The sequence below is a fragment of the Pogoniulus pusillus genome, chromosome Z (assembly GCF_015220805.1).
Source record: "Pogoniulus pusillus isolate bPogPus1 chromosome Z, bPogPus1.pri, whole genome shotgun sequence".
Taxonomy (NCBI): Eukaryota; Metazoa; Chordata; class Aves; order Piciformes; family Lybiidae; genus Pogoniulus; species Pogoniulus pusillus.
In genome coordinates this window covers 91,868,359-91,889,690 of record NC_087309.1, presented here as the reverse complement: position 1 = coordinate 91,889,690, position 21,332 = coordinate 91,868,359, and the positions used below count along the sequence as shown (strand labels likewise).

The following is a 21,332-nucleotide window of genomic DNA, read 5'->3' as shown; positions in this document are numbered from 1 at the left end:
CACTTATTGATCATAGACCTAAAGGACTGTTTTTTTACTATTCCACTACACCCGGATGATTGTCAACGTTTTGCCTTTACCCTGCCATCACTGAATAGGCAGGCACCAGCGAACCGTTATCAATGGACTGTGTTACCTCAAGGCATGAAGAACAGCCCCACAATCTGCCAGCTTTATGTGGACAATGCATTGCGACCACTGCGAGTACAGTGGCCGACTACTTCTATTTATCATTATATGGATGACATTCTTTTTTGTCAAGAAGCTCCATTTAGTGAAAGACAATTATCACAAATTGCAGCAGCAATGAGCAAACATGGATTACAAATTGCCCCGAATAAAGTTCAAAGAATATCGCCATATTTGTACCTCGGATAGAAGATTTCAGATTCACAAATCCGGCCACAAAAGCTCACTCTACACACAAACATTACGACACTTACAGATGCACAAAAACTAATGGGTGACTTACAATGGCTCCGACCAGTTATTGGATTTTCTTCAGAAGACTTGGAAAAACTTAGGCCTTTGCTTCAGGGCCGTGACCCTGCAGCTACAGTGCATCTGTCTTCAGACCAGAAAGCCATCATTGATAAACTATCAGATCAAATTGCCCAAAGATGGGTCAGTCGCCTAGACCCACGGGAACCTATAGACCTGCTTATTCTACCATCAACCCATACCCTCATGGGCGCAGTTTGCCAGAGCAAAAACAAAAAGGGGGAGAGTCTAAGGATCCTGGAATGGATTTTTACGCCCTTACAACCAAAGACAACGATTCAACAAAAAGTTGAGAATTTGGCAGAGTTGATAATTCGAGGAAGACGTCGTATACTGCAGATTAGTGGCACAGAGCCGAACACCATATTTCTCCCTATCAAAAGGACTGACTTGGAGCAAATGCTCTGGCAAACTCCTGCGTTACAATTGAGTCTACTATCCTGTCCTGCACATTTATCCACACAACAAATTTCATCTCCCACGCTAAAATGGATGAGCCAGGGTGAATGGTTACGCCAGGGGAAGAGATCACTACGACCACTGCCAGATGCCATCACTGTGTACACCGACGCCGGGAAGAAATCGAAAACAGCCGCAGCTACGTGGTGTGAGAAACAAACCTGGAAGCACCAACTATTAAAAGGCCAACCTGGGGACTCTTTACAAACACTGGAATTAGCAGCAGTAGTTTGGGCTCTTTCACGATGGATGCAAGAACCACTGAACATAGTGACTGATTCTTTGTATGTAGCAGGAATCTTGGAGCGCATAGAAAGTGCTTTTGTGAAGGACATATCAAATGTTCGTTTAGGGCAGCTTTTGAGAGCTATGCAAAGTGCAGTGCAGCAGAGAACAGAACAGTATTGCGTGATCCATGTACGTAGTCATAAATGGGACATAGGTTTGGGAGAAGGGAATGCAAGAGCAGATGAGTTAGTTTCCACGGTTGTTCCCCTGAGTGAGTTCACACTTGCACGAGAAGCACACCAGAGGTTTCACCAAAATGCAAAGGGTTTGCACAACCAGTTCAAAATCACGATGAATGAAGCTAAGGGTATAGTTCAGGCTTGCCCTGAGTGCAGCCATCATGGTCCGGGTTTGGGTATTGGGGTGAACCCCAGGGGAATGGAAGTGTTGCAGTTGTGGCAAATGGATGTCACACATGTTCCAGAATTTGGAAGGATGAAGTATGTCCATGTTACGATTGATACTTATAGTAAGTTCATCTGGGCCACAGCTCAGACGGGTGAGAAGGCATTGCATGTTCAAAGACATTTGACTGTTTGCTTTGCAGTGATGGGAGTACCAAAGGAGATTAAGACTGACAACGGGCCAGCATATGCCAGTGAAAGGATTAGGCAAATGTTGCAAGCATGGGGTGTTAAGCATACTAGAGGAATCCCGAATTCACCTACGGGACAGGCAATAGTAGAAAGAGCAAATCAGACCCTGAAAAGGTACCTTCAGAAGTACCCAGAAATTGCTGATCCAGTTGAGCGTTTAGCAATGACCCTCTTTACCCTTAATCATCTATGCATCTTTTCTGATCAGGATGTGCCTCCAGCAAAGGTGCATGGTGGTACAGTAGAAAAACAGCCACACAAAAAGGTCCGGGTGATGTACAGAAATCCTAAGACAGGTATATGGGAGGGGCCTGCAGAGGTACTCTATTGGGGCAGAGGATACGTTTCTGTCTCTACATCAACAGGTCCGCTTTGGGTTCCAGCGCGATGGACAAAGACTGCTCCTTCCACTGATCCTGTCGCTACTTCTGGGAGCGGTGGCCAATGCGATCGATCGAGTGAATCCCCGAGCGAACATGTGGGTGACATGGGCGAACCAGACGGGTAATATGGACTTCTGTCTGAGCCTGCAATCGGCTACTGAGCCTTTTAAAACATGTCTGGTAGGACTACCAGGATTCGACCCGGAAGACTTTAAGGGTTATGTGGACAATTATGATTGTAATGGGATCCAAAATGCTTCAGATTGTGCTGCATTACTGATAAGAGGGCTGAATGTAATCTTGCCCTGGGACCCACAAGAACTAGAGTTATTAGGGAGTCAAAAGATAGGGAATCTGTCCACAACTAATTGGACCCGAACTTGCTTTGCTTTTGGGACAAAATATCAGGGAAATTTAGGATATTGGGTTTATCGGAAAATGTCACAGCAGTGGACAGACGTATCACCAGGAAAACCTTACACTTGGGGTAATGGTAGGGAATATTGTGGCGTGACACCATGGATGAGCGAAAAGGAGAAAAAGAGGCCGGCACTGGATGCTGTGTATGGTGCGGGCATAGGGCAAACCTTGTGGAATAATGGGTCAGCCAGAGCACTTCCTAACAACACCTTCCTTATCTGTGGTGATCGTGCCTGGCAAGGGATCCCAAAAAATGTTATAGGGGGTCCTTGCTATCTGGGGAAACTCACTCTATTCGCACCACATAAAAGAGATTGGTTGAACATGATACAAGCTGCTTCTCCAGGAGGGGGATCACGCCAAAAACGAGCTACAAAGTGGCACAATCTGAAAGCAGACTGCAATGACAATGTACAGTTATGGTCAATAACTGCAAATGTTTTTGTTACTGCATTTATTCCGCATCTTGCTGTAGCACAAGCAGTGAAGCAGTTAGAACGACTGACATGCTGGTCAGTCAAAGAAGCAAATGCTACTACTCAGGTTTTAGAGCAATTACTACTAGATCAGAACAGCTTAAGGCATGCACTACTGCAGAACAGAGCAGCAATAGATTTCTTGTTATTAGCACAAGGCCATGGTTGTAGCGATTTTGAGGGAATGTGTTGCTTTAACCTCTCCGACCATGGGGAGTCTATCCATAAACAGCTTGCTTGGCTGAAAAATCATACTAACCGCATTATTGTTAATGAAAATCCCTTTGACCAGTGGCTAAGATCAACCTTTGGAGGTTTGTCTCCCTGGATACTACAGCTTATCAAGGAGGGCCTCCGCCTGCTGGGAATAGTACTGCTTATGCTTATATTACTACGCATAGGGTATGGATGCATTCTGAGGGGTGTGGATCGAGTTACTGGGGGTACAGCCCTGCTTGCCCAAAAAGAGAAGAGGGGAATTGTTGCAGAATGGCTAAAGGAAAATGGACATGACTTAGAGGTGGGCAAGCAGGATGAGTATATGGAACTAAATTAAGGCTGTGCTAGGCCACACTGAAACAAAGGCCACATTGAAGAAACAACGACATATTGAATAAACAAAGGCAGCATTTAATATAGCTAGCTAGGGAGGCACTGTCCTTGATGAGTCGGCAGACAGCTCAAGCAGAGCAGGATACAGCTAACTCTGAATAAGATAAGAAGTAGTTTGCTGCTTGCAGCTGCACGTAGCAAGTAGGTGCACCATGCAAATGGGGTATTTAGAGATTCAGCCATTTAGCTCTTTACATGTATGCATATATTATCTGTAACACATATAAGCACGCGGCTACTAAATAAAGTTGTCACTCGCTTTTGATCCACATTGGATTGTGCGGTGTCCTTGCATATTTGAGATTAGCCCTTCTCCGCGAGATCTGCCTCACCGCAGTGGGGGAGCAGGGAACACCCAAACCATCACAGAAGATGAGTTTCAAGAAGAATGGGCCAGCCTCTTTCCAGGAGTGCCTGGTGGTAGAATAAAGGACAATGTGGAACACAGGAAGTTCCATCTCATCATGAGGAAAAACTTTACAGCGAAGGTGTTGGAGCACTGGAACAGGATGCCCAGAGAGGATGTGTTCTCTAGAGACCAAACTTCAGGACCCATCTGGATGCATTCCTGTACTAGATGATCCTGCTGCAGCAGATCAGTTGGACTTGACCTCCGGAGGTCCCTTCCAACCCCTACCATTCTATGATTCTATTAAAAAAAAAAAGTGCCATATATGACATTCATGGCAGAAAAATACTCATCTTTTATGAGAATCAGGTAAAAATGTCTGAAAAAACTACACTTAAATACAAAAAGCAGTATAGCCAATGGTAGACTGCTTTTTGTCTCTTCATTAATGTTACAGACTTTTAAATTAAAACTATGTTCACTTTTTTCCTGAATTTATCCATAGTACATATTTTATGCAGTTACTGTTACTACCTACGTCTAGGCACTGAAAACTGTTGTCTTTTTATGCGCCAGAATCATTATTTTATTGACCAAACAGTGTATTTTTTGATTTAAAGAGACTATTTTATCATGCCAAACTGCTGTATTTATCTGATGGTAAGCCAATAGCAAAAACTGAATTTCCCAATTTAGTCCTGATACTCTGAGATTTCTTTTGTTTGGACAGCTAATCCCTAGGAACAGCTGAACTGAACGCTGTTTTACTAACCATTTTGCCATCTCTGTTATCACATTTCTCTTTGTTATCCATTATGTTGTTTTCCGCTCAGCAAATGGACAGTTTTCACATTTAAGTAATAATTTATATTTAAACTTGAAGGATCCAGACACTGTTATTATGCAGGTCAGTAGTAGATTATAATAAATACATGTGCAAGATGAGCTCATGTTAAGCTTTTAATTCCAGTATGACTGCCTTACATTTCTGAAATAGACCAACTATAAAGACAAAGCACACTTACACAACATTTCAACACTACTTCCAAAATAAATTTCTTTAAGGATACAATGTTGTCTTTAAAACTCTCTTCCTAACTATTATCTTCCATGGCCAATTACAGACTATAAGGCAATAGAGAAGACAAAAGCACACACATTAAGCAAAAGCACAAGTTCAAAGTTTTTCACTGTGAGGGTGACCAAACATAGGAAAAGGCTGCCCAGGTGGAGTCTCCTCCTCTGGAGACATTTATAATCCAACTGGACAAGTTCCTGTGTGGACATACCCTAGGTGATCCTGTTCTGGCAGAGAGGTTGGACTAGATGATCCTTTGATGTTCACTTCCAACCTACCTAACATTCTGTGATGGTCTAGTAGTCATGGAGGTGTTGGGTAAAAGGTTGGACTCGATCTTAGATGCTTTTTCCAACCTTAATGAGTCTATGATTATAGTACTGCACTTGCCCACACATTAAAATTCGTTGCACAAGAACAGTTATTTTAATCACAGAAGCACAGCTTGTTTTCCCCACTGCCACTCCTACCCTTGGGTGGGAAGGGCTGTTACGTCTGTGACACTCACATGCTCCCAAAGGATTTTTTTTCTAAAATATTTGGAAATTTAACTCTTTATATGGTAGCCAAAGAGTTTTCTGTGTCCACTGCTGTAATTTTTCTAATCACTTTGCCTGCAATTATCCTTAATTACAGCGGAACCATAGAAATCATGTCTTTTATTGGAACAAAGCCAACACATACTTTCTCTTTAAGTCTGCAAAACTAAAATTATCTCCTGACTAAAGAGAATCCTTCCAACAATCTCCACCAAATATCACCTCCAGACTCCAATTAGAGTGCAAGATCATACTCATATCATTCCTCACATTCAAGTCAAGTCAAAGCTCTTTCCAAGCACATCTGAAAGAATCAAGGTAAACAGCTTTTTGGTTCAGGTGCAAACACTTGGAAGGGCCATAACGGATTACGATTTCTTCATATATTACTCATTTTTAAAAAAATCAAATTCCTCTCGAACAATCTCCTACCTATCCACACTTCAAAACATAAATAAACATAACAAGTTTATTAATATTTGGAGTTATTTTAGGATGAATTATTTAGATCTAGAATGGCATTTCTGGAAAGAAAAAATGTGATATCTACTTTCTATACGTTCTTAACCACTCTGTTGGTGATCTGCCACATTTGAACTAAGGACAGAAAGCTGTTCCACATCCCAAATTAATGCTCTAGAGGCCAGGTTATACAGCTGCTCTGTCCCTAGTTTCAGTGGAATTTTCATTATCTGAACAAAAGCTTAAGAAAAAATAAAATTAACTGTATGGAGACAAAGAAAGTAAAAAAGGCATTTTTGCTCTTCCTTTTTCAAACCATGAAGATGATCTTGCTCTTCCTCCTTTATTTTAGACTCCAAAGAAAGATGGGGAGGGGAGTTACTGACCAATTTGTTATAATACTGAACTATAGAAAAACACCCTAAATGACAGAACTAGCCTTAAGATGCATAACTGACCAGATAAACCATTTATTTTTACATAGCTGCTAATGCTGAACACAGTTTCAAGTAACCAGTGTACAGGACTACAATTAATTTTCAATTTAGGTACCAGTGACATATTCCTTTTATACTGCAATGTAAAAATGAACATGTAGCTGAAAAAATGTGCTTCTTTCAAGTATTACAAGTAGTGATAATACTTGAAACACAGGAAATATTTTTTTTTCTTACAGAGGTATAAAAGTCCCAACCTACAGGATGTATAAAAGGCAACTTCAGTTCAAAACATTTTTAACTTCTGTACTCATTAGATTACCATACTTAAAAAACATAAAGATCAGTTATATAGCATGACTGTGATATGAAGATTGGAAATCAAGAAGACAGATATGCCAATGTTGTTTAATGTCTAGAAAATGCCTGCCATATATAGCAGTATATGAAAAGACACTAAACATTTCTGAGATATATTAACTGAGATGCCAAAAACAATCTGGTTTTGCTAGCTGTTAGCAAAAAGTAGCAGGATTTATCAGCTTAAAAAAGCTCTATATTAATACAGCTATAATGCCTGTGAAATTCTGCCTTGTTCAGTGTCACAGATCACATGGATGTATGTGCTAGTTTGAAGCAAGCTAGAATGTTTTGGTAAAAGAACTAGATAACGGGCAGTGAAATGACAACAATTGTGTCTCCTTCGCTCACAGTCACGCTGAGAACTCTGGGAAGAAGAAGTAAAACATTCTCCATTTTGTCTTTCATTCTGCCTTTGCCCTCAGACCTAGTCACATCTCATTAACCTTGCTCCCTAACCTCTTGGCTGCACCTCTCTTCTTTTCTGAGAACTGGGGTAAGGTTGAGAGGGCAAGGGGAGGTGTTGGGGTGGTTTGAGAGCCCCTCCTGGGGACTCAGGTTTCTGGGAGGGGAGTTGTGCTTCTGTATTGTTTATCCTTTGTATATTTCTGTGTATAACTGTATATATTGTAAATAGCTGCTTGTATATTTGCTGCTGTAAAATAAATAGCTTCATTTATATTCCCAGAGGCCATCTGAGTTAGCTGGGGCAAATTCCAAAAGTGTGGGGGGGGCGGGTTAATGCCCAAACCATCACAATGTAACTGTGTATTTTATCTTCCTACTCATCAAAACCCATCTAAATTCCGTCTGAGCCTAGTGTTTCCACTTGGACAGGTGGCTTTGAGGTCCTACACCTAGCCAATGAGCAGCAGATAGACAGATCTAGGTGACACTATTAAGGCTGGAGAACTCGTGCCCTTATTTAAAATGAACTTTTCCTTTTGTGATGTTAAATGTGGTAACTGCAGAAAATAAAAAAAATTAGCCTTACTTAAAATGCTGAAAACCTCCACATTTTCAAGAGCTGAACAACACTTGCATTGTCAAACTATGTCAGCAGATTTCATTTACTTGCTGGTAAGTAGAACAGTGCTAAAATCAAAGTGCTTATCATGACACATGAGAAAAGTAGATGCAAGGCTTTGAAGCTGTTTCTTCAAAACTGTTTTGAAATAGTTAAATTTTAATATTTAGGGAAAAAAAAAGACAAATTCTTCACTAAGATTTAATGGTTTTCACTTAATGCAGCCTGGAAAAGAACTGAATCTGAAAGTACACAAAACTTGTTACACAACTACCAGTCCATGACACAGAAGACAGCAACAGAAATGCTTATCCACACAGGCACAAAGCCTGCAATACCTTCATATTAGATGCCTCTGTTTCCAGTTTTGTTAGGTGATTGGAGTTATCCTCTAGCTCTTGCCGAAGGTTGGAGTTCTCCATCTTTAATGCCTCAACTTGCTTTAGCAACTGATCATATGAAGCTGCGGCCATCCTGGGCAACCCTCAGACCTAAAAAGAAAATATTAAACATTATACATATATATTAAAAAAAGGCAAATTCATCTAATCATAAAATTATTACCTATTTCCCATTTACCATTCAATTTTGCAAACAATTAATTTAAATCCATTAAACAAAACTCTTTATGTCTAAAAACACCACCAGTTCAAAGACTTTTTCTTCAGTGGGCTTTCATTTGATACACATGAAGAAAACAGATAAAATATTCTTTAGGTATCTTGGATAAGTCTCACGAGCACTAGTCCTTGCTCATCTTGGGGACTTTAACTTCCCAGATGTCTGCTGGAAATGAAATAGAGCAGAGAGGGAGCAGTCCTGGAGGTTCCTGGTGCGTGTGGAAGAGAACTTCCTGATATAGCTGGTGAGAAAGCCAATCAGGAAATGTGCCCTACTGTACCTCCTTGTTGAAAACGGAGAAGAACTTATGGGTGATGTAACAATCAGAGGCCATCTCAGGCACAGGGATCACAAAATGATAGTTTTCAATTGCTGCAGAAGAGGAGGAATCAGCAAAACTGCCATCTCTGGAGTTCCAATAAGCAGAGTTTGGCCCGATTCAGAGACTGGTTGACAGAGTCACTTGGACGACAGTCATGAAGGGCCAGGAAATGAAGGAAGGATGGACCCTGTTCAAGAAGGAACTTCTAAAGGCACAGGAACAGGCTATTCTCATGTGCTAAAAGGTGAGTCAGCAGGGAAGAAGGCTGGTCTGGTTAAATAGATGTGGTTGTAAGTGAAAAAAGGAGAGTTTATGGTCATTTGAAGAAGGGACAGCCCCCCCAGGAGGACTACATAATTGTTGTAAGGCTATGCAGGAATTAGAAGGGCCAAAGCCCAACTGGAAATTATCTGACTTGCTGGATGGAGCGGAATATATCCTAGTCAATGATGACAAGACTGAGGCACCAAACTTCTTTGACTCAGTTATTAGTAGTAGGAACAGTTTTCACTGGACACCCAGGTCCCCCAGTGGGAAGACAGGGATGGAGAGCAGAATGAAGAACCCATAAACCAAAGAAGATGGTTAGTGACCGCTGCACCACATTAGACATACACAAGTTTATGGCATTGGATGGCATACACATGGTGGTAATGAGAGAAAAAGCTGATAAGGCCCAGCCAACACAGGATCAAGAAGGTCCTGACTGGCAAACCTGATTTCCTTTTACAATTAAGTGACCTGCTAGTAGATGAAAGAAAGCCTGTGGACATTGTTTATCTGACTTTAGTAAAGCATCTGATACTGTGTCCCACAGCATCCTTCTGAAGAAACCGGTTACTCATGGCCTGGATGGGTTGATGCATCAGTGTTCAGTAGAGAAAGATCTGGGAGTGTTGATCAACACAGCTGGCTAAGTATGAGACAGCAGTGTACTCAGGGAAACTGCACCTTGGCCTGTATCAAGAATAGCACAACCAGAAAGACTGGGGAGTGATTGTGACTCTGTACTCAGTAAAGGTGAGGCCATGTGTTCAGTTTTGGGGCCCTAGCTACAAGAAAGACATTGAGGTTCTGGAATCCAGAGAAGTGCAATGAAGCTGGTGGAGGGTCTGGTGCACAGGTCTTATGAGGAGCAGCTAAGGGAACTAGGATTGGTTAGTCTGGAAAGAAGGCTGAGAGTCTCTTACTCTGTACTTAATGTAGGAGAAGGCTGTAGCAAGGTGGATGTTGGTCTGCTCTCCCTACTAGTAAGAGATAGGACAGGCCTCAAGTTGTACCAGAGGAGGTTTAGATTGGATATTAGAACTTTGTCACTGAAAGGGTGATCAAACACTGGAATAGGCTCATCATCGAGGCAGCTGAATTGCCACTCCTTCAGTGCTCAAAAGACACAGAGATGTATTGCAGAGGCACATACATTGCTTAGAACCAGGCTTGGTACCAATAAAGGTTGAACTTGATGACTAAGTGATGATTCTTTTCCAACTAAAACGATTCTATGAGCAAGAAAATGAAAGAATTTCATTAACAAGTGCATTAACTACTAAAGGAAGCCAGGACAGATGGAAGAAAATTGTTGCACTGTACAAAACTATCCTTACTATTCACATTTCAATTCCAACTCTAAAAAACTGTGCAGATAATAGACCACACTATAATCAATTTTGGACCAATAACAATCACCACCAACCATATATGAGATGCCAACTGCCTACGTGTTTTATGAAACAGAAGATAGTTACAGATGTTCAAAATTCCTAGGAAAAGTACACACTAAAGTAACTGTTGTATGAAAGGCAGGCAGTAAACATTAAGGACTTTTTACAGGGAAAGAAGCACCAAATGTAGTAGTAATTATGTCTTCTGTAAAAATACTCTACAAGGCATAAAGATTAAAACAAATCCACTTTAAAAATCGAAACAAAAGAAACAGTAATATTGCAGAGGCAAATAAAAAGATAAAAGGCTATTCTCAATATCAAGATACCCCATATTTTGGGTAACACAGCAGCAGTTCTTGAACACTATCACAATTATTCAGCCATTATAAAAAATACCAATTTAATTATAAAATTGCAATTGTTTTCCAATTTCCATACTAAAGCCAAAATTGTTCATCTAACAATGTAAGTTAACTAAAACATGGTAAACTGTGTTTTGGAGCTCTTTACAGTTGAAGTTACCAATTTATTAATCAGCCTTTAGGCAGTCTAATACTTCATACATACTTTTGTTTACTAAGTAATAGTTCCCATTCTATTTAAAGAAAGCTGTTGTTCTCAGTTCTTTTCAAAACACATATTGCGGAGACAACTCTGCACAAGCCCAAGGAAAGGTAGAGAGAAGCGGAAATATTTTCACATTAGTTGTTGTAGCATAGCATTGTACCAGCATGTTGACAGGATCTGCTAATTTAAACTCAAGTACTGCACTTTTATTATTACACGATTGAGAGCAGCTCTTGGAGGTACTAGTGGATGAAAAGCTGGAGTTTAGGTAAAAACGAGTGCTCACAGCTCAAAAGGCCAGCTGTATCCCTGGCTGCAGCAAAAGCAGCACATCCAGCAGATTGAGGTGATCTGCTGCTCTGCTTTGGTGAGGTGTATCTGGAGTACTGCCTCCAACTCTGGAGCCCTCAGCACAAGGACATGAACCTGGTAGCATGGGCTCAGAGAACAGCCACAAAAATGATCCAAGGACTGAAGTAGAAGGACATCCATAGAGGGTTGGGTTTGTTGAGCCTGGAAAGAGAAGGCTACAAAAAGACCTTATTGTGGCTTTTAGTATTTAAAGGAGGATTCTGGGAGACAATCTTTTTAACAAGGCCTGTTGCAACAAGATGAGTGGAAATGGTTTGAAAGTAATTAGATTAAATACGAGGAATTTTTTTTTACACTGAGCGTGGTGAAATGCTGGAAGAGGTTGCCCAGAGAGGTGGTAGAATTCCCATCCCTGGAAACATCCAAAGTCAGGTTGGAGGGGTCTCTAAGAAATCTGGTCTATTTGAAGATGTTCCTGCTCACTGCAGGGACAGGAAGGGGTTCGATTAGCTGGCATTTAAAGGTCCTTTCCAACCTAAAGCATTCTGTGATTCTGACTAATCTAAATTTGATTTATAGAAGCTGATGTGCCATGTATTTGAGAGACATTTTGATTCTCTCGAGTACTTTTTTCTCCCATTATTTTAATTTGTTAAAACCCCAAGTTTTCAATTTTTCTGTGCACACTAAGGAATTATCAGTCATGAGTTCACAAAAAAAAAAAAAAAAGGCACATTAAAAAGACATACACATCTGCAACAAAGACAATGAAAAGAGAACGAGGGAAGGAGCTACAACAGAAAGTCAGCAATTGCATTAGCTCTGGTATTTCAAATGCAAAATCACCCTAAATGAACTTACGCTGCATGAATAAGGCTCCAGTTTCTGAAGGAGATGTTTGGCTTGTTTTCTCCCTCTCCTGATCTAAGTTCCTAGGCTTCTTTTTCTGTGTTCTATTTTCCTAACATTGAAGTAGGACATCACCACTGAGAGAGCAGATTAAGAGTCACTTCCTAATTTATTCAAATGTTGAGCTTTATGTGTTTTCAGCTAAAAGAAAACTGAGTTACAGAATTACCACAAACTAAGCAATTAAAAAGTTTCTTTTTCCTTTTTTTCCCTGTTGTTAAGAGATGTCCAAATGGGCAATATGTGACACCGCCACATCAAGAAACTCTGGCACCTGGCAGGAGTCAGGCTGCTCAACTACAGCTCTGCCAGCTGCCAAAGTGGTGGCCAAAAATGTACCTGCATCAACAGGAACAGCAGCAATGCCTGGCAGCTGCCCTTGGCTACCAGAGCATTCGCAGAGGCACACCAAGATACAGCAAGCATTTTAAAAAGAACCTCCCAGAGGTAGGGTGGAGTCGGGAGACATACAGTCTGTATTTTGGGAGCATAGTGAGGGTTGGGTGTTGGCAGTCAGTACACTCCCACTGATAACTAACTGATGGCACCCAGCCTCGCATTACAATACGCCACAAGCCACTTAATGCATCTGCTTCCAGAGACAACTGCCACCTCACTGGCTAGGGCACCTGCCTTTCTCCCTAGCCCTCCAAGATAATTCTCCTTTTACCTGCACTTAAGAAGAACAGTAAATTAAGCTTTTTACAAATGAAGAATCTTACCTACCCCAAACTGCACTAGCATGTTTGATATAGTACCACATATAACACCAGATAATTATAATAAGGAAGAGCAGAAAAACTATACATGGATAAGGAGTAGCTCAAGACAAGGTTTCACCGGTAAGTGCTGAAAGCCAAACTGTTCATCTGGAAGCAGTTTGTTAGTCAAGTTCCTCTAAAACTAGTTCATGACAGGTATTTTTAAAGCTTTTGTTACTGACCTTGGCATGCAAAATGGCATTAAACCTTGCTGCATAAATCTAGAGGCTTCACAAGGTCAAGAGGATTACATGTAATACGCAAGGAATTTGATGAACTATGAAATGGAGCAATAGGAAGAGGGTGAAATTAAATAGCGTAACAGTGTGAGGTCATCTAAGCAGAAACCTAGTCACCTTGAAGCCATGAGTGGAGAGAACCAACTTCAGCCTCTCAGCAGCCAGCCTGCAGAGCACCCAGGCACTGCCAACACAAAGAAAGGGAACACATACCCTGGAGTTACCGAGTCAGCTAAGTGAACTTAACTCCAGCCTGTCCAGGTCTCACTGGATGGCAGCAGAGCCTGACAGGGTGTCAATCACCCTCCCCTCAAGTTTTGTATCATCAACAAACTCGCTGAGTTGTAACTCAATGCCCTCATTCAGGTAATTTATAATGATACCGAACAAAACCATACCCAGTACTGATCCCCGAGGAATACTACTGATGACAAAATACAGAAACTTGAAATCTAGTGCTCTAATTAGAAGTACCTAAAATGCAGGTCTCTTACTTCTCTGACCCATATTTCTTATCACTCAGAGGTTTCTTCTTCATCTCCTATCAGAGTAAGGTGAAATTATGGTAAGAAATGTCTCGCTACATTGAATCAATACTTTGCATGAATACATACAACAAAGCAGATTTAAACATGCACTCATCTAGATTAAAAAAACTATACAAGTAATAACTGCCAATCAGAATTTCAAATACAGTCTTTTTAGACTCAAAACCCAAGAGACAGGAAAAAACATTATTTCTTGACCTGAGCCATTTTCTTTTAAATTAATAAGCACACATACTCAACGTGTTGTTTTGGCAACAAGGGATTTGATATTTGTAAGTGAATTGCATGTTATGTAAGACTAGTCCTTTTGATAAATTTTTTAAAGCCTTTTAAAAGAAAAACAAAACAAAACAATAAATTACACCAAATTATAATCCGTAGGTTATGTATCCTCTGAATTCCTGGAAGTTTCAGTCATGTAGAAAAAAAAAAAATGAAAAAACACTACTATTATCAGTTATTCTAATACAACATGTGAAAGTGTTACTTCCTTTAAAAGGAGGCCATATAATTTCCTCTAAACCTCAGCTGCACTGAGAGGATTTTCTTTAGTTTTTCTGTCCACTTCTGCATGAAGGTTTTATCTTTGTGGACTGCAGATTAAAACACTGAAGTGTTTCTATACTTGACCTTTCAAAAACCCTGAAGGGTGTAGTGTATAGAGGTTTTTTTGTTTTGTTCTTCTGTAAATTAATTTGTAACTTGGCAACAGTTATTAATCCATCATTATATTTTGGGATACCTCCTTAAGTCCAATACTTGGCTTGTACTCAGCAATCTTAAGCAGAAAGAGCATCATCTGCTTTTTCTAACCAAAACCTAACTTCACTGCTGAAATAATGAGTGATCCATGTTCTCAGCATTCTTTAAGCAATAAGGAGGGCAAGGAAAGGGAAAATGATGGTCTGAACTCTTGGCTTGTGTTTCTCATTACAGATCAAGTATGATGGGTGTGTTTGTGTGTGAAACAGAAATGATTCCATGTTTACAATTTTACTAAAAAATGCTAACAACAACAAAAAAATTCTATTAATAAAAAAAAAGTGAAATCAAGAATTCTTACATTTCAAGCTATGAACAATCAAGTTCAGCTTTTATTACATCACCAATAAAAAAGCTCCACTTAATTCTTCGTAATTCTGAGTTGGGAAGTTCCTTAGCTAATTAGTCATTGCTGCATTCAGAATATGACTGGGAAAATAAAGTATTAAAATGCAAGTCACTTTTTGTATCAAACAGAAAGCAGCCCAGACACCATTTGAATCATAACTTATATTGGACCAGGGATGAATCACATGCCTGAACACTCCTTCATGACGATCACCTTTGCTATTCATGACTAGCTGTGTATGCATTCACTGCTCTTGTTTCCTTTTGCTTATTTCTCATAATCTTTTACAGATTCAATTCCATAAAGTTTAAGATACTAAGAATTCTGAGACTGGTCTTTATTTTCCTATTTTCAATAAAAATACAAATTAACCGCTAAACCACTATCATTAAATAAATCAGCTTTAATAATTAAAATATGGCAGCTTTCCCCCATTCAAATCCCACCCAATACAAAAACCAATTACATGCTGCCCCACTCCTTTGCCTCTCCCCCCAAATAAAACCTACCCTATGATTTTATAATAAAGAAGTATTTTTCTCCCCACACTGGGTGATCTACCAGGGTCATCTTCTGAGTTCTCTACAGCATTTACAGGTAACAGAACACTGTTTTACAGGAAATGCATCACACAAATTTTAGAGAACCATCAGCAGAGACTCGGTCACTGACAATAACTTACTGTCGCAGTATATTAATAGTAGCATAGCCTATTTTAAACAGGATTTCTCATACTGCAGAAAAAATAATCATATTTCACAAACACTAACATTTTACCAACTCAAGACATACACTGAAATAAATGCAACAATCAGGAGATCAAAGAAACCAATTTACCATATGCATTTCCAGCTTATGTAGTATGATATATATACCAATACTGTACTATAAAAACGTGTATAAGAATATTAATCATAACTGACTGCTTTGTGCAAAGGTTTTGGTCAGCATTATGACAGTATTTGAGCAAAGATGTTTAGAAATGTCCACACTCACAAATATAAGTATTACATTTAAAAGCTATTTTTTATTCTAGCTGCCATGTTCAAGTGGCAAAAATATAGAAACTGTTTTTTTATAAAATGTTGAGTATCACCACAGTAATCATCATAATCATTACCATGCTTCTGTCATTCTCTTTTCTTTCAGCAACCCAGTCAAACCAAAACAGTCATGAAAGCACCTCTACATCTACCTCTAAATCTGTTTCACAACCTTAAAAGAAAACAAATAAGTAGAAAGAACATTAAGGAGCACTTTCCACTGAAGAAACAGTAGACGGAGAAGTATTTTAAAAATTATCCACGTTCATGTACACATGGTAATTTATTGAAAATACTTCTATGCAAACTAAGAAGCTGCCTGCTTCTTGCTATGCTTTTAAAAGGCATCTTTCAGTGTGTAGCTATCCAAATCAAATGAAAAACGGGGTCTGATGATCCTCTCTAGAAAATCCTCAGATGAAAAATGTTCATGACATACATGGTCCTCCATATATGTCAACAGGAAGAATACTAAATCTTGTGCCAAAACACGAATATTCGGATTAAAGAATTCGACAGCATACATGTCATCCAAAACCCGGTACATATTTTTGCAGAAGCAAGGCGTGCTCTCCAATGATCTAATTACTAGAATAAAAGCTGCGTATCTGACAAAAGGAAAGAAAGGACGCATTGCTTCATACATAATTTATTAAGATTTCCCACAGCATTCAGATTAAGCCGTGGACCCAAGCACTTCTTTGTGATGTTAACTAAATGTGCGAGAAGTCAGCGGATCCCAGGGCCCACTTAGGGCCCGGTACCATCCTCGGAGCGCCCCTCGCCATGCCCGGTCGCGGCGCCTGGCCTGTACGCCGGCCGCCCACCGGGCCTCTCGGCCCTTTCCGACTCGCCCTTCTCGGCGAGAGGGACACGCTGCGGCAGCGACAGCACTACCGTCCCCGTCACAAAGAAATCCGGGCTAGTGCCACCTGCGGTCAGCGCCCCACCAGCCCATGAGTGGCATCTTCGCACGCCAGGCATGGGCTGACCTCCCTGAGACCCCTACCCGCTCGCCTGCCTCCTCTCAGCCTTGGAACCACGCTCCGGAGCACAGGGCCGCGCCAGAACTCCGCAGCGGCTTTGTGCCTCTCACCGGTGGGGCGGGCTGCGGCTCGCTCCCGTCCGCAACGATGCCCCGCCGTGCTTCGTCCCCCGTTTCCCCGTTTTTCCTCCCCTCCGCGAAGACTGCTTTTTCTTACAGATCCGAATTTTAATTTATTTTTTTTCTATCCACAAAAGCCTCTTTCTTCTCCCGACCCGGCGGCATCGTCCCCTCCTTGTCACAAGCGCAGCGATCCACTCCGCCCCGCCCGCCACCGTCGCCCGGGTGGAGCGGCCCCGGGGAGCAGCAGCAGCAGCAGCAGCAGCAGCCGCCGCCGTCGCCGCCGCCGCCGCCAACACTCACCCCATGGCCGCGGCCGCATCGCCTCCATTCCGCCGCCAGCGCCCGGCCTGGCCAGCGCCCGGCCTGGCCAGCCCCGCCCCGCCCAGCCCCACCCGCGCCCATCGGCTGCGCAGCGCCGCGGCCAATACTGCCTCGCCGGTCACGTGCCGTCCCGCGTGATGGCGCAGCCAATGGGGCTGCGCGCCCCGAAGGACACGTCCGCCCTCTCCCGGGTGAGCAGCTGCGCTCCCGCCCCAATCCGCAAATCTACCGCAGGAGGAGCCGCTCCCTGCGGGACCGGGAGCTGCGGCTTTGGGCACCGTGACTAGCATGTCTGGGGAGTGCGGCCTACGAGCAGCACGGGGGCGCTGTACCTGCGGTCTCTGGGAGAGGCTGGGTGCACTGCCGCATCCAGCCGCGACAGGCGGCGCCTCGAGTTGGGCGCCGAGAGGCGGAGCGTACCTCTGCCGGCAAGGTAGTGCGAGTCCAGGCTCAGATCCGGGCGACGACGATCGTCTTTCCTGGTCGGCATCGCTGCAGGCCTCTCTGCTAGTGCACGCGGCTAAAGGCCTGAGCCGTCGAAACTTGTTACCGCCTACTAAGCACACAGAGCGTACAATAGAGAGTAGGGTTTCCGCTCATGAACGCAGGCCAGCTGTCAGGTTGGCTTTACACCGCAGAGAAGGCGAGGCCTGTTCTATGCAGAAGCACCTCCTATTTCCGAGCACTAGTACTCTGCATGGCCATGAGCAAAGGCCTAGCGCTGTGCAGAAATCAAATCACAAGCACTAGCATCACTTCTGTTGTGATGATTTTTTTTTTCCAATAAAAGCACTCAAGTCCTAAATGCCGTGTAACAATAAAGTATTTGGCATGCATTCAAAGGAAAATACTTTGCTCGTATATCAAAATGAAAGGAGGGTCTACATGTACTAGAACCCAAGCAAATACACTTAATCTCATTTTAAACAAAATACACAGGCACTATTAACCGTAAGTGTAATCCCCAAGGGTATCTCACACTTATTTTCACTTAAACTGTTTTCACGTGGTTTTCAGATACAAAGCTGGCACCACTTCTTGGTGGTTTAGCAATGGATCAAATATGTATACATTTAAACTACAAATTACAACTGTAAGTATCAGTTTGAGATTGGACAAAAATCTAAAAGACTGTTGCATAAACAAATTTATAAAACTATTTTAGAATGTCCTTTCCAAAGTTACCTTTCTCCAAAGATAAGGATGCTGCACCATTCATGAACAAGTCTTAAAACCTCACAGAAGCACACTACTGAATAAAAGAGACAGTAAATTAGGATGTATTTCAGCTGGTTTTAGTTTGTAGCCTGCGTGTTCATTTTTAAATAAAAGAGCTATAGATAAAAGCTACTGTGGGGATGTTGGTTGTTTTTTAATCTATCTAATACAAAAGGCAGCTTTTTAATCTTTCAATATCAAGTATTCAATAATAAAACTACAGGCAGCACAGTTCATCTTGACAGAACAGTTCATAACAGAAGACATCTGAAAAAGTGCAAGTTTCTCAGCTACAGCACATTAATGCCCTTCCTTATAGCCCTTTCACAAACTGTGGAGTCTTAGGCTTATACAAGTCTACATAAGGATAAATAGTTCATTAAAAACATATGCTTACAGAAATGTCATTCTTCCTGCAATAGTTTCTTTGATTTCTATGAAAAAAGCTGGCTCATGATACCTCACAGTTGGGACCTGACAAAAATTAAGGCATTACAGGTATCTGTATACATGTGGCCTATTGCACTACAGATACTTAAATACTACTACTTTAATTTCAGCTTTTTTCCTCATGGCTCCTTTTTTCAGTCATAGAAGGCAATACTCCACTCTCAGGAATGATACTCTTACCAGACAACCTTCCACCAAATGTCTTCATAATTAAAAAGTGTACGTAATATTATGTCATCTGCTATGTTCTGCATAGTATCACACAAAATCCTCTCTGACCTCGTTATTATGTCCAACTATACAGGTCCTATCACTTGAGCAATTACGGTAAACTATTCTAAACAACAGTTAAGTAGGCGCCAGTGTTCATGGGTGTTTCAGGCTACGATATTTTGCTAGAAAGCTTCTATTAATCACAACAATAGTTGACATACCTCTGGTTTTTGACCCAGTCTATATCAATTTGCAGAGACTTAACTCATACTCCCTCAAATGCAACAAATTATCACATTACCCCTAACAAAGTTAAAGTCTTGAACCTAGCCATTTGCATTACATCTTACTGGTAGGTTACAGATCTCTGCCACTGTTTCTCCCTTCAGAAAAGCATACCAAAATGCCCCCAGTTGTTACTGTGCAGCTCTCTCCATACCAAGTATAGGATCGAGTAACCCAACACTTATGTTATCAGCTGACAAGTTGCTGGAGTAGGAGTTGTGGCTTGTATTTCAATCAGGTTGGTCCAGCAATGTTTTTTACATTACATTTAGAAGCAGCAAGTACAGTGTAGTCAAAGACTTATGGCTACATAATGTATTCAATTTATTTATACACATGACTGAGTTGGAGGGCAGAAGGGCTCTGCAGCGGGACCTTGACCGCCTGGACAGATGGGCAGAGTCCAACGGGACGGTGTTCAATAGCTCCAAGTGCCGGGTGCTGCACTTTGGCCACAACAACCCCATGCAGAGATACAGGCTGGGGTCAGAGTGGCTAGAGAGCAGCCAGATAGAGAGGGATCTGGGGGTGCTGACTGATGCCCGCCTGAGCATGAGCCAGCAGTGTGCCCAGGTGGCCAAGAGAGCCAGTGGCATCCTGGCCTGCATCAGGAATGGTGTGGTCAGCAGGAGCAGGGAGGTCATTCTGCCCCTGTACTCTGCACTGGTTAGACCACACCTTGAGTCCTGTGTCCAGTTCTGGGCCCCCCAGTTTAGGAGGGACATTGAGATGCTTGAGTGTGTCCAGAGAAGGGCGACGAGGCTGGTGAGAGGCCTAGAGCACAAGCCCTACGAGGAGAGGCTGAGGGAGCTGGGATTGTTTAGCTTGGAGAAGAGGAGGCTCAGGGGTGACCTTATTGCTGTCTACAACTACCTGAAGGGTGGTTGTGGCCAGGGGGAGGTTGCTCTCTTCTCTCAGGTGGCCAGTGCCAGAACGAGAGGACACAGCCTCAGGCTGCGCCAGGGGAAATTTAGGCTGGAGGTGAGGAGAAAGTTCTTCACTGAGAGAGTCATTGGCTACTGGAATGCGCTGCCCAGGGAGGTGGTGGAGTCACGTCCCTGGGGCAGTTCAAGGCAAGGTTGCACGTGGCACTTGGTGCCATGGTCTAGCCTTGAGCTCTGTGGTAAAGGGTTGGACTTGGTGATCTGTGAGGTCTCTTCCAACCTTGGTGATACTGTGATACTGTGATATTGCATTTTCTGCAAGTATGGAGAGAATTAACTATAGTTCTTGATCTGTGAAAACATTCTTGTTAGTCCTGGTAATGGTCAGTCCTTTCTAAGCCTGACAGAAACTCTGTGTGTCTAAGCAAATTCAGGGCTCATGGATGACATTAGATTCACTGCTCTGTAGCCTGAATTCCTGTTTTATTCACAGAAAAAAAACGAGCATAAGCAGCAGCATGAATCCTCTAATACATTCTGCCCAAATGATAGCTGAGTGGGAGGCAGAAAGCTTTCCTTTCCTCACTCATAATAATGCCCATTCTGCTATAATTTTATAAAAACAGTAACTTTGTGTCTTCTAGCATGCACTTTCATGTGAAGTCCATTATTAAGCAAAATTCAATTTAATAAACAGCATATTACTAATCATAAGATGACCTTTCCATATTGTATCTTCCAGTGGTGTCAGAAGATTGATACACAGCCA

The 21,332-nt window shown here is 41.9% G+C and overlaps 1 protein-coding gene across 4 annotated transcripts in view; it reads right to left on the bottom strand.

Moving 5' to 3' along the window:
* The window catches only part of APC (APC regulator of WNT signaling pathway), a 123,414-nt gene that overhangs the window by 82,382 nt on the left and 19,700 nt on the right, over positions 1–21,332 (bottom strand). For 2 of the 4 annotated variants that reach the window (XM_064140729.1, XM_064140732.1), the window contains exons 1-3: positions 17,580–17,603; positions 17,493–17,548; positions 8,326–8,478 (exon numbers count right to left, since the gene is read on the bottom strand). In XM_064140729.1, coding sequence (XP_063996799.1) covers positions 8,326–8,460 — 135 coding nt within the window. In that variant the 5' untranslated portion in view covers positions 8,461–8,478; positions 17,493–17,548; positions 17,580–17,603. Of the gene's footprint in view, positions 1–8,325; positions 8,479–13,499; positions 13,567–17,492; positions 17,549–17,579; positions 17,604–21,332 lie in introns of those variants that run through there. The other 2 variants (XM_064140731.1, XM_064140730.1) reach the window with 2 other exon arrangements.